Source organism: Juglans regia, chromosome 1, assembly GCF_001411555.2.
Source record: "Juglans regia cultivar Chandler chromosome 1, Walnut 2.0, whole genome shotgun sequence".
NCBI lineage: Eukaryota > Viridiplantae > Streptophyta > Magnoliopsida > Fagales > Juglandaceae > Juglans > Juglans regia.
The window spans coordinates 37,632,215-37,648,561 of NC_049901.1; the positions used below are offsets into that span (position 1 = coordinate 37,632,215).

Below are 16,347 nucleotides of genomic sequence, written 5' to 3' on the forward strand. Positions count from 1 at the left end.
TATGGGTGTTTGGATGGTTGGAAAATAGACTCAAGCTGTTGGTTTATGGGTTTTAATGGGTTTGTCGTCTGATCACTTTTATTCATAGCATAATCTGCATGCCTTGAGTCAAGTCTACGAGTCTTTTTGAACCCACCAAAGGAATTTTCTTAGTTTGGAATAGAGGAAAATGGTGGGTTGGAGAGAAAATAAACGGAATAGAGGAAAAAACTAGGTATTGTGGCTGCCCAAAAAGCTGCCTCTTGTAATATATGTATACATTTATAGATATATGTATATGTCAGTTCTCGAAAGAGATCTCTCTGACATTTGCATGATTAATTCCAAAGAGAACCTTAGCAACTCTTATCCCTGCTTGAAAATTGGCCTGTGTAATCTGGAGTTCAAGAGTCATACTGATTGTAGTATTTGCCTAGTTTTAGAGGAGATCTCTGCATAGCTTGTTTTTCCTTACATATTTATGTAGAGATTCTCGTATAGCCTACACTTTCTGATTGCCTTACTCAACCAGCCCCCTAAAAAAAAGGAGTAAAGTCCATCCAAACAGTCTTGATGAATTATTGATTTTGGGAAAATCATACCATACCCGCCCATGTAACATGATTATTAGGAGTCTGCACACTGAAATTCTATAAACCAAATAGATTGTATTAGATTAATATCATCAAAGAATTAGGGAGGATGGGCATTAATGATTAAACAAAGCTCACTTCTTTATGCCCTGTTAGATTAACCTTTTATGTTTTATGCTTATTGAGCTTTATATAATCTTCTTCTATCTATAACTCCTAAAGATTGAATTAACCCTACCCCGAGTGGGGAATGGATAAATCTCTTTAGTGCAATGGGGGATTCTTTTTCATGAATGGATACTGGAAAGTTTTTTTTTTTTTTTGGGTATGATCCACAGCTTTTGTATTGTGGTTGGAAGTCTTCTTCAAAACACCCTTTTAAATGGCAACAACTCTTACCTCTTTGGGCATTTGACTTATCTACCGGTTACCCTTTTTTGTTATTCCCTCAAGTGAGAAATTTCTCTACTAACAGTAAATTTCTCAACAAAACCAACTCTCAACTCCTCATCTAAAATCTATATGCACTTCATGCAGTATAGTAGTAACACAGCAATAAACATTCATCAAATCGATCATGTGCAAAAGCTATTCACAGGTAGTTTTCATTCCAGCCAATTTCTTTTGTTTTTGGGCAAAGTAATGCTGTGGTTGGTAAGGTCACTACCGGAACAGTAGCCTCTCCCAGCTCTCTGTACTCACTATTCCGCGTTGCATCATCATCAGTGGTGTAGAGAACTAGCTGTCACTTTTTTCTACTTTCTTTCCCAAATTCCATCCTTACACTATACTCATTTATCATTTGTTTCTAATATTTTATTTTGCCTATACAACTTGTTTGATCCCCACTCACTCTATCCACAACCATGATGCATCACTTTATCCATTTTGAAAAAATATTGTCTTCTTATCTTTAATGCTATCGTCTTTAACTATATATATTATTTGATTTAATACATTTTAATTGATATTTTATTTAATTATTTGATATGAAAAGTCACTTAAAATGTGTTATACCAATGAATTCTGAATTAAAGACAATTTTATTCTTTGAACTCTTTCGGCCGGTTTCATTTCCCAAAACCTCCTGAGCGTTGGCATAAGCAGCAACACTGTGCTCGCTTATGTGTTTCATCAACCCAATGGCATCATAACTTCTATCCCCTGGGCTCATAAAATACCCTATATCCTGGAAGAAATCCAGGGTATTAGTGGAAGAACCAGAAATCATACCTCAATTGTTATTTCAGTATCAACCCTTGGGCCCAAAAGAACCCACCAACACTATTTCTGTCAATTGAATCTAAGATACTGAATGCTTCCTATTTCGGGAAGGTGTTTGGAATGCTTGCTTCTTTAGGTTAAGGAAGATATATATAATAGCTTAAACACAGAATGATTAGATTTTGTTATCTTTCTTCATTTTTTTTCCATTTTCACTTTTCTTAAGCAGCATTTTTCTCTATTTGGTCTTGTTGTTTGTGCACAATCTGATCATAGTATCCTTTTATGATCATGATAAGCTATTAAGCTGTATTCATTCTTATAAAATTGAAAAAACTGCAGTTGAACTCTATGGAACATAGTGTAGTTATGCCTTCATCTGGGTCTGAATCAATGCCCAATGTGATTCATTTGGATAGTACTCAGCTTCCAACTTTGGATAGCTCTCTCCCAACAACTAGTCCTCAAGTTCGTCCTCCTATCACAAGAAAACGGGGAAGATCAGATGTATGGCAACACTTTACGAGGATTGAGAATGTCGAGGATCCCAATGAGCCCAAAGCCACGTGCGATTATTGTGGTAAGGTTTTGTTATGTCATCCTAAGAAACAAGGTACTTCATCTTTGAAGTACCATCATCAGACATGTAAAGTCTTTAATGCTAGTGGAGTTGGAAGGGATAACCCCCAATCAAAAATGACCGGGACTAGGAAGACGGGGGTGGATGGTACAACTAGCAGTCCTAGTGTTGGACTTGCTAAGTACAATGAACAGAAAATACGATCGGCGGTAGCTAAAATGATAATCATGGATGAGCTACCGTTTAGATTTGTAGAAAAATAAGGTTTTAAAGACTTTATAGCCGTAGTTGAGCCTAGATTTCCAATCCCCTCTCGCATTACTATTATGCGAGATTGTATGAAGATGTACATGTTAGGAAAAGATAAGTTGAAGAACATGTTCATGGCATCTGATTATAAGATTTGCATCACTACTGACATGTGGACATCAATTCAAAATCTTAACTATATGTGCATAACAGCCCATTTTATTGATGATGATTGGATCTTGCATAAGAGGATTATAGATTTTAAGAAAGTTCCTTATCACAAAGGAATAACAATAGGAAAATAGATTGAGTCATCTATACTTGGATGGGGCATAAAGAAGATATTTACAATCACAGTCGACAATGCATCCTCTAATACTAAGGCCATTGATTATTTGAGAAAAATTGCCAAACTTAGTATTGTATGGTATTAGAGAATGAACTTATGCATATAAGATGTTGTGCACATATTTTGAATCTCATTGTTCAAGATGGATTGAAAGAAGTTGATAAATCAATTGTCAAGATTCGAAATGCAGTAAAATATGTGAAATCTTCCCCTGCAAGACTTAATAAGTTCTAGTCATGCGTAGAGAAGCAAAATATTTTGGATGGTGGGCTTCTTTGTCTTGATGTTCCAACTAGGTGGAACTCAACATATCTAATGTTGAGTGCGGCTCTCAAATATTATGCAGCGTTTGAGGTGATGCAAGATGAAGACAATGAGTTTGGCCCATATTTACGTGAGGTTGGACAAGGAATACCAACTTTACATGATTGGGAAACCATTAAGGTTTTTGTAAAATTTTTGAAGCTTTTTTATGATACGACTTTGCGGGTTTCAGGCTCAATTTATGCAACTTCGAATTTGTTCATTAGAGAAGTATTTACAGTCTATAATTATTTGAACAAATTTTCTATGAGTGAGAGTAATATGTTGAAAACCATGTCGGAGAGGATGTTGTTGAAATATGACAAGTATTGGGGGGATTTTGAGAAATTGAACAAAATGTTGTTTATTGCATCTATGCTTGATCCGCACTTCAAGTTAGAAGTTTTGGAATTTTGTTTTAGAAATTTTCTTGGGAATGAGCGAGCGTCTGAACTTGTTGATTGGTTAAGGAGGATAATTGAGCGGATGTATAAGCAATATTCAAAATCTAGTGTAGGTTCAAGTAGGGGTCAATCAAGTGTTGGTGAGACCCAAAGCAATACTTCTTATGATAATGTGGATGATATATTAAGTATGTTTGAACAATATCAAGCATCAAAGAGTGTGGTAGAGTCTAAATCAGAATTGGATAAGTATTTCATGGAAAGTGTTGAAGGATCGACACCCGACTTTGATATTTTACTATGGTGGAAGGTGAACTCAATCAGATATCCGATCCTTGCCAATATGGCTCGAGATGTGTTAGCTATTCCCATATCTACTGTTGCTTCTGAGTCGGCATTTAGCGTTGGAGGTCGTATCTTAGATTCATTTCGTAGCTCATTGGCCCCAACAACAGTTGAATCTCTTATTTGCACACAAAACTGGTTAATGGCTCCCTCTATTAATTATGACTCCCAAGATGTAATGGAAGATACTGAAAGCTACAAGTTAGAAACCGGTAAGATTCACATTTGAAAATTATTCTCATATAGTCTTTTCAATTAATTATATGTTTAAAATAATTTTTTTTCATGTAGAGATAACTTTGAAGAATATTTTAAATGAGATCGATTGAAGATTACTTGAAGTACTTTTGGACCAAAACTAGCTAATCCAAGAGTAAGACCATTTTTTCTTTTTTCTTTTTTCTTTTTGTTTTTTTTTTTTTTTTTTGTGGGCATGTTCTTCATGTGCATTTGCTTTGAGCTTCATGTCTTATGCTGAAACTATATGTTTGCAGGATTCTTGGAGACATATTCATGGGGGCTTACCACACAGGATTCTTGGAGACATATTCATGTGCATTTGCTTTGTTAAATTTTATAACAAAGCGTGTGATTGGCTTTTCTTAACGGTCAAGCTTCAACATTTTGCACTTTTTCTTGCTTCCTATGGAAATGATCTCTGTAGTCTGTATCCATTTATTGTATTGCATTGCTGGAATTTAAGAACAAGAAAGTATACTTTGACAATTTGATCAGTTCGTGTTCTAACCCAGCATATACAAACTTACATACTAAAGAATTATCAAAACTAAAGAACTGATTCAAAAAAAAAATAAAATAGGGTAATCGGGTATTCCGAAAACAGTATTCGGGTCGGGTAATCGGGTATCGGCCAAATCGGATAATCAGGTAACGGAATAGCCTTGGGTTCGGGTCGGGTCGAAACAGTAGAATTCGGGTCGGGTCGGGTGAGCAGTGCTAGTTGTTGGGAAACGCTCAAATGACGAATCCATGCAAAAGTTTATAATTTCAATTTCCTTTACCATGTAAATGTATTATAGCAAAATTAGTGAATTCCGAATAAATATCTCCTACAAGCTCAACCTTTTTTTGGGGTGCAGTAACTTCACTCTAGACGTGCTAAGACCACTTTTGCTTTTACAAATTATTTCATCTGACTATTAAAAATTTTTAAATTTTTAAATAAAATATAATAAATAATTTAATTTTTTAAAATTTAAAAAAAAATATATTTTAATAATATTTTATTTAACTTTTATTTCATCCCTCTAACAAAACGAGAAGCAAGTGAAATTGATTTTCTGAATTAAAACTTCTGATTTTTTCAAAGAAAATTGCAGTGAAGAATTATAAAGGTTTTGTTTTTTATAAATTTTCCGATATTGGACCTTTCCAAATAAATATCCATCAGCACCATTTTCACATTTTGGTGCAACTTTTTTCCAATGAGGCACGGGATTGTATCGGCATCAAAAAATTATCCAAAAAATTAATGTTATGGTGTCTCTCTCAGTCCGAGATCATCCGTCTCCCTATCATTATATTTTATAATAATATTATAAGATAAGAGCATTTTTATATTTTTATAAAATAATATTATTTTTATAAGATATTTTATAAAAATATTTTTAATTTAAAATATAATTATATAAAATATTGTAAAAAAATATTCTGTCTAAATCATTTTCTTTTTCCTTTATATAGCTTTCGTCTACTTCTTTCCGTACAGTGAGCCGTAAATTATTGAATGAACGAAACTCCGACAAGAAAGGTGGGACGTGAACGGCACCAACGGAGTTCCCCATTCCCATCATCACCCCCGCCATCGTCTCCCTACTCTCTCTCTCTCTCTCTATTTAACAAATTAACCACCTTTCGAAGACCAGTTCCAACCCAAGACCAAGAGAACAAACAAGCTGCTCCACCACAACACACCTACGAAGAAGAAGAAGAAGAAGAAGAAGAAGAAGAGAGCTACAGAGAGACAGAGGAAAATGTCGTGGCAAACTTACGTGGATGAGCATTTGATGTGCGATATTGACGGGCAAGGCCAGCACCTCGCCGCTGCTGCCATCGTCGGCCACGATGGCTCTATTTGGGCTCAGAGCTCTTCCTTCCCTCAGGTCTCTTTTATTCACTTTCGCACCTATTTTTGTGTGATCAGACAGTGGGACTTGGGTTTGGATTTGTTTATCCATTTTTAAATGGGTTTTGATCATCGAATCTCTTTTGTGTCTGTCGAGGGAGATAGTTACGTGGTTTTGGCGTCTTCTATCTCTTGACGTTGTCGATACATAGGTTGTTCGGTGATTAATATTACAATGTGGTTTTATTGTCGTGGCATTTGATCCATTTTTAACTGTTCGATCTGCAATCCTTTGGAGATTGTGTCGGCATGAATTGCACTGGTGGCTTCTCACCTTTTGTTTTTGGTTGGTAATTTATTTTAGGAATCACGATATTGTCATAAAGGAGTGAAATTAGTTTCAAAATGCTATGCATTTTCATTTGATTTTATTCAAGATCCGCTGGTTGCTGGTAAGTGGTCTGAAAAATCAGATGGATGGCTCTTTTGGATCAGTTCTGGTGCATTGCCGTTTTGTGTTATGTGTTCGTAGTTTGTATGTCTTAAAATTTTCTTGAGTTGATCCTCAACAAGAAGAATAGACAAACACGTTGGTCTTGGTCTTGGTCTTGGTCTTGGTCTTGGGAAAATGCTAGATCTCTATGCATTAATTGTTCACTTTGAACAACTTCCGATCCGTTTCATGTATGATGTCTTGGTATTTTATGTCCAGTTTAAGCCACAGGAGATCACAGACATCTTGAAGGATTTCGAGGAACCGGGTCATCTTGCTCCGACAGGCTTGCACATTGGGGGAGCTAAATACATGGTCATCCAGGGAGAGGCGGGAGCTGTCATCCGCGGAAAGAAGGTGATTACATTACACACTTAAATATCTTTTATCAAAGATTTTTAAGGTTAATTGCATGTTCAATACCTTGTTTTTGCCCATTTACAAATAGACACTTCGATTTTTGACATAATTAGCAATATCGATACCTAAGAACTTAAAAATTCGTAATTAACATCTCCTGAAATCAAAAGCAGACATGTATCCCCTTCCCCTAAATTACACATCAACAATTTGATTCAAATTTATTTAAAATAAAATAATCAGTTTAACTAAAACAAATTAGTTCAACTAAAAAAATTTAAAAAATAAGTTTAAATAAAAAAATGAAAAAAGAAAATCTGTTTAACTAAAAAAAAACGACCTTTTATAAATATTTTTAGTTAAGATGGTTATTCTATGGATAGTGAGAGTCCTTTAATGGGAAGAAATCAGGCACTTCAATTAGTGGGGAGTTATTAGGTAACTCCACCCATTGTCTGATTATTCAAAATAGGATTATTCTATCTTGAGTTTTGACTCCATTGGCCCATGTAGGCACTCCATGTGTCATGTGTCGATTAAAACTGGATCCAATTTTCAACAGATAACCATGCTCATTTCTTACAAAATTTCCTCCCATACCCGCCCATTGTTTGTAGGTTCATGGAAGTTGCATAGCATGAGTTATAGATTGTGAATTCTTCCACACATGCACAAGGATTAGGACTTCAATAAACACCCAAACCCAACCCAAGAAAGGAACTCGATCTTAGGGATTGACCAGAAACTCTTTTAGGGAATGATGATTGCAGCAATGTGCAAAGCTGAAAGTGTTGGCTTACTGATTTTAAAGCAGCAGCCAAGCCTTTGTATTAGATGTTTGCATTTTTTTTTATTTGAAACATCATTGCTTGGTACAAGAAGCTTACACGAAATTGATGACAGGTGAGCTGTGATTTACACCAAATGTGGATTAGTAGCCTAACCATTTTGAGTTTTCATCTTCTGTAACCTCTTTGAGTGGACTTTGTTTATTCATTGAAATTCTTGCATTGTATTAGGGATCTGGAGGTATCACTATAAAGAAGACTGGTCAAGCTCTAGTTTTTGGCATCTATGAGGAACCTGTGACACCAGGGCAGTGCAACATGGTGGTTGAGAGGTTGGGGGATTACCTCGCTGATCAGGGCCTGTAGGCCAAGGTCTACCATCACTTTGGAGTGTTTCCTTTTTGGTTTCAATTGTTGTCTATTTTCTATTTTTTCCTTCCCATTTCAGTTCCAAGTTTGCATCTTCTTCATTGCAAGCCTTAAATTGGCTGTGAAGCTACCGCAGACAATAACTTGTGAGAACTAAGACGGTTGTTTTTTGTTTGGTTGTTTGAATTGCACCCCACATGTTATAATTCTTTTTTGGTGTAATCATACTGGCTTCTTGTGCTCACACACACACACACATTTTCATTTGTCTATAATTATGTTATGAGTTCTTTGGCCAAATGTAGTCTTATCGGCGTGGTTTTACGGTATTAATTGTAATAGAAGCGCAGTTCCTTGTGCATCTCAAGTGCTCTCTTCTTTGAGTTTGCAAGTTATCTACTTGTGGATGGCGATGGGCAAATAGATTGAAATGAAAGAACATCGGGACTGCTAAAGTCATTGGTTTTTAGAACTCTTGCTGATAAATTTCCTAGATGCTTCAGAAAGTTTAGAGAATGTGGCTTAGCATTGCAAGTTGCAAGAACATGTGGGTATGATTTTGAAAATCGTGATTGTTAAGGTATTAGCTACTATTCCTTCTAGAATGAGAAATGGGACCACAGGAGAAAGCTCACAGCGCTCCAAGTGAGCAAGGTAAATGCGCAAACAACCACAAGCCTCTACAAGTTACTAGACGAATCTGCTCCAACCATCCCTTATAACAAACTGTAATTCTATTGGCTAGGAGTAGAATATTCTTTATTGTAGTCTATATAAAGGACCCATTGTATAGCATAAAAAGAGTGAGGAAAAATAATGAAAATGATTTACTCTGACATGGTATCAGAGCATCCAAAGGACTAATGTCCACTATGGCTGCCTCACTGAATTCTTCTTCTACCTCTTCTCCCATCTTGCCCCTCCCAAATTTCTCCCATATTATCTTGGTAAAGCTCACACTAGATAACTACCTATTATGTAAGGTCCAGCTCGTTCCATATCTTAGTGGCCAGCGTCTCTACAAATACGTAGACGGTTCTTGTCCAGCACCGAAACAGAAGCTTGACTCCACCCTAAATCCAGAGTATGATACCTAGATTCAACAAGACCAGCTGGTAATGTCTCCTCTAATTTCTTGTCTCTCAGAGTCTCTTATTGCTCAGGTAGTTGGTTGTGAATCCGCCTGTATTGTTTGTGTTTCTCTCGAGTCTACTTATGCTTCAGCCTCGCAGGCTCGTATAGTGCAAACTCAATTGCAGCTTGCCTCACTCAAGAAGGGGACCGGCTCAATTTCTACTTATTATCGTTGAGCTAAGACTTTAGCTGATACAATGGCAGCAAGTGTATGCCCATTACCACCTGCTGAGTTCGTGCCATACCTCTCGCCGGCGTTGGGTCCGATTATGACGCTCTTGTGTCATTTGTTACTACTAGACTCAAACCCATTGCTCCTGAAGAATCACTTGGGCATTTGCTGGCCCATGAAGCACGTTTGACTCACCATTTTGATTCCAATTTCTCCACCACAGAAGCTTTTGCACACTTTACAGCAAAGTCAGCCTCCAATCAGCATGGTCGTGGCTCTTATCGAAGAGGCCAAAATTTCTCTAGAGGACGTGGTGGTGGAGGCCGCTATAGTTCCAATCGTGGTCGAGGTTTTTCAGGTAATACCGACACTGGTTTTTCATCCTCTACTGACCCTCGCTTACTCTGTCAGGTGTGCAACTGCCGTTCGGCCCTTACATGTGTTTATATGTTCAATCAACCTGATACGGCTGCCCCTCTAATCATTGCAAATGTTTCCTCCTCCAACTACCTCTCAGATGCAAGTTGGTACCTCGATACTGTGGCGACGAATCACATCACAATTGACCTGGCCAACCTAAATCTACAGGCTTCTGAATACCATGGCAAAGATCAATTACGTGTTGGCAATGGATCCTTTGTGCCTATCTCCCATTCTAGTTCAGCTTCTTTTTCTTCCCCTGCCTCTAAATTTCTTCTTAATAAAATACTTTGTGTTCCATCTTTCAAAAAGAATCTTTTACCTCTTCACCAATTTTGTTTTGACAATAACGTGTTCTGTGAATTTTTCTCTGATTCTTTCTATGTCAAGGATTGCATATCTGGGAATCCTCTACTTTGGGGAACCACACATAATGGCCTCTACTCATTTTCATCTCCGTCCACACAACCTCATGCATTGTCCAACACGATCTCTTTCATTCCCCTTTGGCACTCTCGTCTTGGTCACCCGTCTATTAAGATCATGCGCTCTATTTTGCAACAACGTGCTCTACCCTATGACCACTCCACGTCTCTTCCTTTTTGTGATGCATGCGCAAAGGCTAATTCTCACAAGCTTCTTGCTCTCACATGGCAAAATAAATCATCTGCTCATTTTGACCTCATTTTCTTGAATCTTTGGGGTCCCTTTCCCCATGTATCAAATGCTGGTTTTCATTTTTACATTACTTTTATGGATGACTTTTCCCTTTAAAATCCAAGTCTCAAGCATTTGATACCTTTATCAAATTTAAGGCATAAGTTGAACTTCAATTTAATATAAAAATTAAACAATTCCAATCTGATTGGGGTGATGAATTTCGGTCTTTCTCAAATCTTCTATCATCTTGTGGCATTATACATCGTGTTACATGTCCACACACTCACACTCAAAACTGTATTATTGGGAGAAAACACAATCACATTGTTGACTCAGGCTTAGCTCTTCTTGCCCATGCCTTGGTTCTATTACATTTTTGTCCTCATGCTTTTCTTCATGCCGTCCATTTAATTAATATTTTACCTCCTCTCTCTCTCTCTCTCTCTCTCTCTCTCTCTCTCTCTCAATCAATCACTCTTCTCCTTTTCTACTGCTTCACCATAAATCTCTTAATTATAACTCTCTTCGGGTTTTTGGATCTACATGTTGGCCTCTAACTACTCACTCGTAAATTTTTCTGTCGGTCTGTCCTTTGCATTTTTCTAGGCCTTAGTCCAGCCCATCGGGGCTTTATTTGTGACCACATTCCCACGGGTTGTACCTATATTTCTAAGGATGTTCGATTTAATGAACTCTCATTTCCATTTGCCTCTCTCCCTAATCCCAAGCCCACCAAACAGCCCACCAAACAGCCCACCCATGTTGCGCTTCCTTTATTTTATTTCGACTTGGGCCCTTCTTCTTCTCCATCGGCCCATCTCCATCTCCCTCATCCCTCCCATCATCTTCCCCAAATGATCCTTTTCCTCCAATTTCTTAACAACTTGTGCACTCAATGATGACCAGGTCACGGACTGATTCACTTCGCCCCCGTCAGTTTACCAATGGCATTGTCCAATGGTGCACTCTTCAAACGCCTCTTCCATGCCAGAAACCCCTTCTTGTTTCTCTGTTGAGCAACAATACCAGGAATGGCATGAGGCTATGGCAAAGGTGTTCAATGCTCTCCTCGCCAATGGTTCATGGTCTCTGGTTCCAGCCTCTGAGTCCTCCAACACAGTTGCTTGTAAATGGATTTTTCGCACTAAGCGCCTTGCTAACGATTCTATCAAATGTTGGAAGGCTCGTTTAGTTGCTAAGGGTTTCTTTCAATAGTCAAGCATTGATTTTGAAGAGACATTTAGTCTGATGGTTAAGGCAACTATTGTTTGTCTTGTGCTCGCATTAGCAGTTTCTCAAGGCTGGCTGGTTTGGCAATACGATGTGCAGAACGCATTTCTGCATGGGCCTTTACTTGAGACTGTGTTTATGGCCCAACCCACTGGCTTCTCTCACCCTTACTTCCCTTCTCATGTCGACATGTTACATAAGGCCATTTATGGCCTTCGGTAGTCTCCTCATGCGTGGTATTCACGACTTAGTTGCCAACTCACGGACCTTGGATTCACAATTTCTGCTGTAGATTCCTTTTTGTTTTTATGGACTTCTCGGGTTGTTACCACTTTTGTTTTAGTCTATGTTGATGACCTTTTAGTGACTGGTTCATCTCTCCAAGTTATTTCTAATCTTATTGCAGCTCTATGTGTAGACTTTCCCATTACTGATCTTGGCAGATTGCAACTCTTCTTGGGCGTAGAAGCTACTTTTAATTCTGTTGGTTTACTCCTCACACAGTAGAAGTATATTACAGATTTATTACAGTGAACCAAAATGTTTCTAGCAAAGCCAGTTAAATCTCCCATGTCCACCTCTGAGAAGTTGAGTACATTTTCTGGAAATTTCTTTGAAGATTCAACTTTGTATCCCAACACTATAGGCTCTCCATAGTATTTATTGTTCACCCGGTCGGACCTTGCTTTTGCTGTTAGCAAAGTATGCCAGTTTATGCATACTCCTCGCATTCCTCATTGGCAAGCAGTCAAACGCATTTTGAGATATCTTAAGCACACCTCTCATGTTGGTCTTCAACTCTCCCGGTCTCCTACTCTGAATCTTACTACTTTCTCTGACGCCGATTGAGCTAGGTGCTTCGATGATGGTCGGTCAACAAGTGGGTATTGTAGTTTTCTTGGTTGCAACTTAGTTTCTTGGTCGCAACTTAGTTTCTTGGTCTTCAAATAAACAACTAACTATAGCCCGTTCCTCCATTGAGACAGAGTTCAAAGACGTTGCTAATCAACCGCTGAGGTGATTTGGTTGCAACATCTATGTCGGGATCTTGGCGTGGTTCTCACTCGTGCTCCCCTCCTTTATTGTGATAATTAGGGAGCCACTTACTTGTCCTCTAATCTTGTCTTTCATGCTCGCACTAAGCATGTGGAAATCGATTTCCACTTTGTCTGTGACCGTGTCCTTAACAAGTCCTTAATTGTGGCCTTCATTTCTGGTAAAGACCAGCTCATTTACATTCTCACTAAACCACTTTCAGCAACTTGTTTCAACAACCTATGTTCAAGTCATCACCTCACGTCCTTGCCGCTTGGCTTGAGGGGGGATGTTAAGGCACCAACTAATATTCCTTCTAGAATGAGAAATGGGACCAAAGGAGAAAGCTCGTAGCCCTCACAGTCGAGTGAGCAAGATAAATGCGCAAACAACCACAAGCCTTTAGAAGCTATTAGACAAATCTGCACCAACCATCCCTTACAACAAACTATAATTCTATTGGCGAGGAGTAATTCTTTATTGTAGTCTATATAAAGGACCTGTTGTATAGCATAAAAAGAGTGTGGAAAAATAATGAGAAGCATTTACTCTAACATGGTATTAGAGCATTCAAAGGACTAACGTCCCCTATGCCTGCCTCACCGAATTCTTCTTCTACCTCTTCTCCCTCTTGCCCCTCCCAAATTTCTCCCATATTTTCTCAGTAAAGCTCACACCAGATAAATACATGCTATGGAAGGTCCAGCTCATTCTGTATCTTCATGGCCGGTGTCTCTACAAATTCGTAGATGGTTCTTGTCCAGCACCTGTCCAACAACTTGATGACTCCACCCCGAATCTAGAGTATGATACTTGGATTCAACAAGACCGGTTGGTAATGTCTACTCTAATTTCTTCTCTCAGAGCCTCTTATTGCTCAGGTAGTTGGTTGTGAATCCGCCCGTGCTGTTTGGGTTTCTCTCGAGTCTACTTATGCTTCAATCTCGTTGGCTCGTATAGTGCAAACTCAATTGCAGCTTGCCTCACTCAAGAAAGGGATCGACTCAATTTCTGCTTATTATTGTTGAGCTAAGACTTTAGTTGATACAATGGCAGCTGTTGGACGCCCATTACCACCTGCTGAGTTCGTGCCTTACCTTTTTGCTGGCCTTGGGTCCAATTATGACACTCTCATGTGGTTCCACGAAGTAGGGGATTCCCCGATATGCAATCCTTGATATAAAAAGAATCAAAGAAAAATTCAAAGAACACGTTATTGTCAAGACAAAATTGGTGAACAGATATAAGATTCTTTTTTAAAGATGGAACACAAAGTATTTAATTGAGAAGAAATTTAGAGGCAGGGGAAGAAAAAGAAGTTGAACCGGAATGAGAGATTGGCACAAAGGATCCATCGTCAACGCGCAACTAATCTTCGCAATGGTATCCAGTAGCCTGTAAATTCAGGTTGGCTAGGTCACTTGTATTTAGGTACCAACTTGCATCTAAGAGGTAGTTGGAGGAGGAAAAATTCGCAGTGATCGAAAGGGCAACAATATAGGCTTGATTGAACCTATAAACACATGTAAGGGCCGAATGGCCAAGGTGGTTGCACACCTGATAGATTAAGCGAGGGTCAGTAGAGGACTAGTGATGGTATTACCTAAAAAACCGCGACCACGATTGGGACTATAGTGGCCTCCACCACCACGTCCTCTAGAGAAATTTTGGCCTCTTCGATAAGAGCCACGACGATAAGGCTGACTTTGCTGTAAAGTGTGCGAAAGCTTCTATGGTGGAGAAACTAGAGTCAAAATGGTGAGTCAAACGTGCTTCATGGGCCAGCAAATGCCCAAGTCATTCTTCAAGAGCAATAGGTTCGAATATAGTAGTAACAGAAGACACAAGAGCTCATAATTGAACCCAAGGGCGACGAGAAGGTAAGGCACGAACTCAGCAGGTGGTAATGGGTGTCCAGCAGCTGCCATTGTATCAGCTAAAGTCTTAGCTCGATGATAATAAGCAGAAATTGAGTCGATCCCCTTCTTGAGTGAGGCAAGCTGCAATTGAGTTTGCACTATACGAGCTTACGAGACTGAAGCATAAGTAGACTCGAGAGAAACCCAAATAGCACGGGCATATTCACAACCAACTACCTGAGCAAGAAGAGACTCTGAGAGAGAAGAAATTAGAGTAGACATTACCAGCTGGTCATATTGAATCCAAGTATCATACTCTGGATTTAGGGTGGAGTCGTCAAGCTATTGTTTCAGAGTTGGATAGGAACCTTCTACGTATTTGTAGAGATGCTGACCACGGAGATACGGAACAAGCTGGACCTTCCATAACAGGTAATTATCTGGTGTGAGTTTTACCGAGATAATATGGGAGAAATTTTGGAGGGGCAAGATGGGAGAAGAGGTAGAAGAAGAATCCGGTGAGGCAGCCATAGTGGACGTTAGTCCTTTGGATGCTCTGATACCATGTCAGAGCAAATGCTTCTCAATATTTTTCCACACTCTTTTTATGCTATACAATGGGTCCTTATATAGACCATAGTAAAGAATATTCTACTCCTAGCCAATAGAATTACAATTTGTTATAAGGGATGGTTGGAGTAGATTCGTCTGGTAGCTTCTAGAGGCTTGTGGTTGTTTGCACATTTATCTTGCTCACTCAACTGTGATGGCCATGAGCTTTCTCCTGTGGTCCCATTTCTCACTCTAGAAGTAATAGTAGTTGGTGCCTTAACATCCCTCCTCAAGTCAAGCGGCAAGGACGTGAGGTGATGACTTGAACATAGGTTGTTTAAACGAGTTGTGGAAAGTTGAGGTAAAGAGTAACATTGCTACCCCATTAGTTTCTTTTTGGAAAATCATATCTACACCCTTCATCTCTTAGCAAGAAGCACCCACCATTATACGCAACAAGCATTTTTTTCCATCATATTTTCAATCTTCACATCCATTTTTCTTTTCTTTTCTTTTCTACCTCTCTCTCTCTCTCTCTCTCTCTCTCTCTCTCTCTCTCTCTCTCTCTCTCTCTCTCTCTCTCTCTCTCTCTGTGAATCTCTCTCGTTTTCTCTTAGTTTTTCCTCCCCTTTGGTATTGGCTTCGGAAGTTAAATCCATAGTGTTGAGACGTGTTTTGTAGCTGCCAGCTATAAAGGTGCGAGGGTGGAGGAAAGGGCAGCGAGGTGGTTGTTGTGTCACCTCCAATGCCAAAGTCAAAATTTCCCATGGGGAGCAAAGTAAGTAAGAATTTATGAAGAGCTAGAGAGAGTGATCGAATGTGTGTAACCACTTTCTCATTGTCAGTTTTTTCTTGTTTATAGCCTATTTCTTGTAAGATCTTTCTGTCCCTGTACTGATCACACTCATTCCGGGCGGCATAGTGTCGCATTTAATGTGGTTGTTCTTGTCAGCTACAGGGGCCCGATCTCGGAGTTGGCCACTCCAAGTTACATTCAATGCGATCGATCTTGCAAGGGACAGGATCCCAGCCTGTCTGTTTCTCATTAATGCGTTATGACTGGAGAGACCCTCGGCTGCTTTCTCCCTTCTTGGGCCCATCTAGGCCTTCCTCCATGCCATTTCTTAGTCTCCCTTGCTATGGATCTTGTGCTTTCAAAGCGT

At 39.0% G+C, this 16,347-nt stretch overlaps 2 protein-coding genes across 2 annotated transcripts in view; one reads left to right on the forward strand and one right to left on the reverse strand.

The window, feature by feature from the left end:
* LOC109009972 (deoxyhypusine synthase) overlaps positions 1-16,347 on the reverse strand; it is an 871,604-nt gene that overhangs the window by 503,607 nt on the left and 351,650 nt on the right. The gene's annotated exons all lie outside the window — the stretch shown is intronic.
* LOC109010102 (profilin-2) lies at positions 5,764-8,508 on the forward strand. The gene is made up of 3 exons (XM_018990820.2): positions 5,764-6,149; positions 6,825-6,962; positions 7,985-8,508. The coding sequence occupies exons 1-3, from the start codon at positions 6,021-6,023 to the stop codon at positions 8,117-8,119; spliced, it is 402 nt and encodes a 133-aa protein (XP_018846365.1). The 5' UTR covers positions 5,764-6,020; the 3' UTR covers positions 8,120-8,508.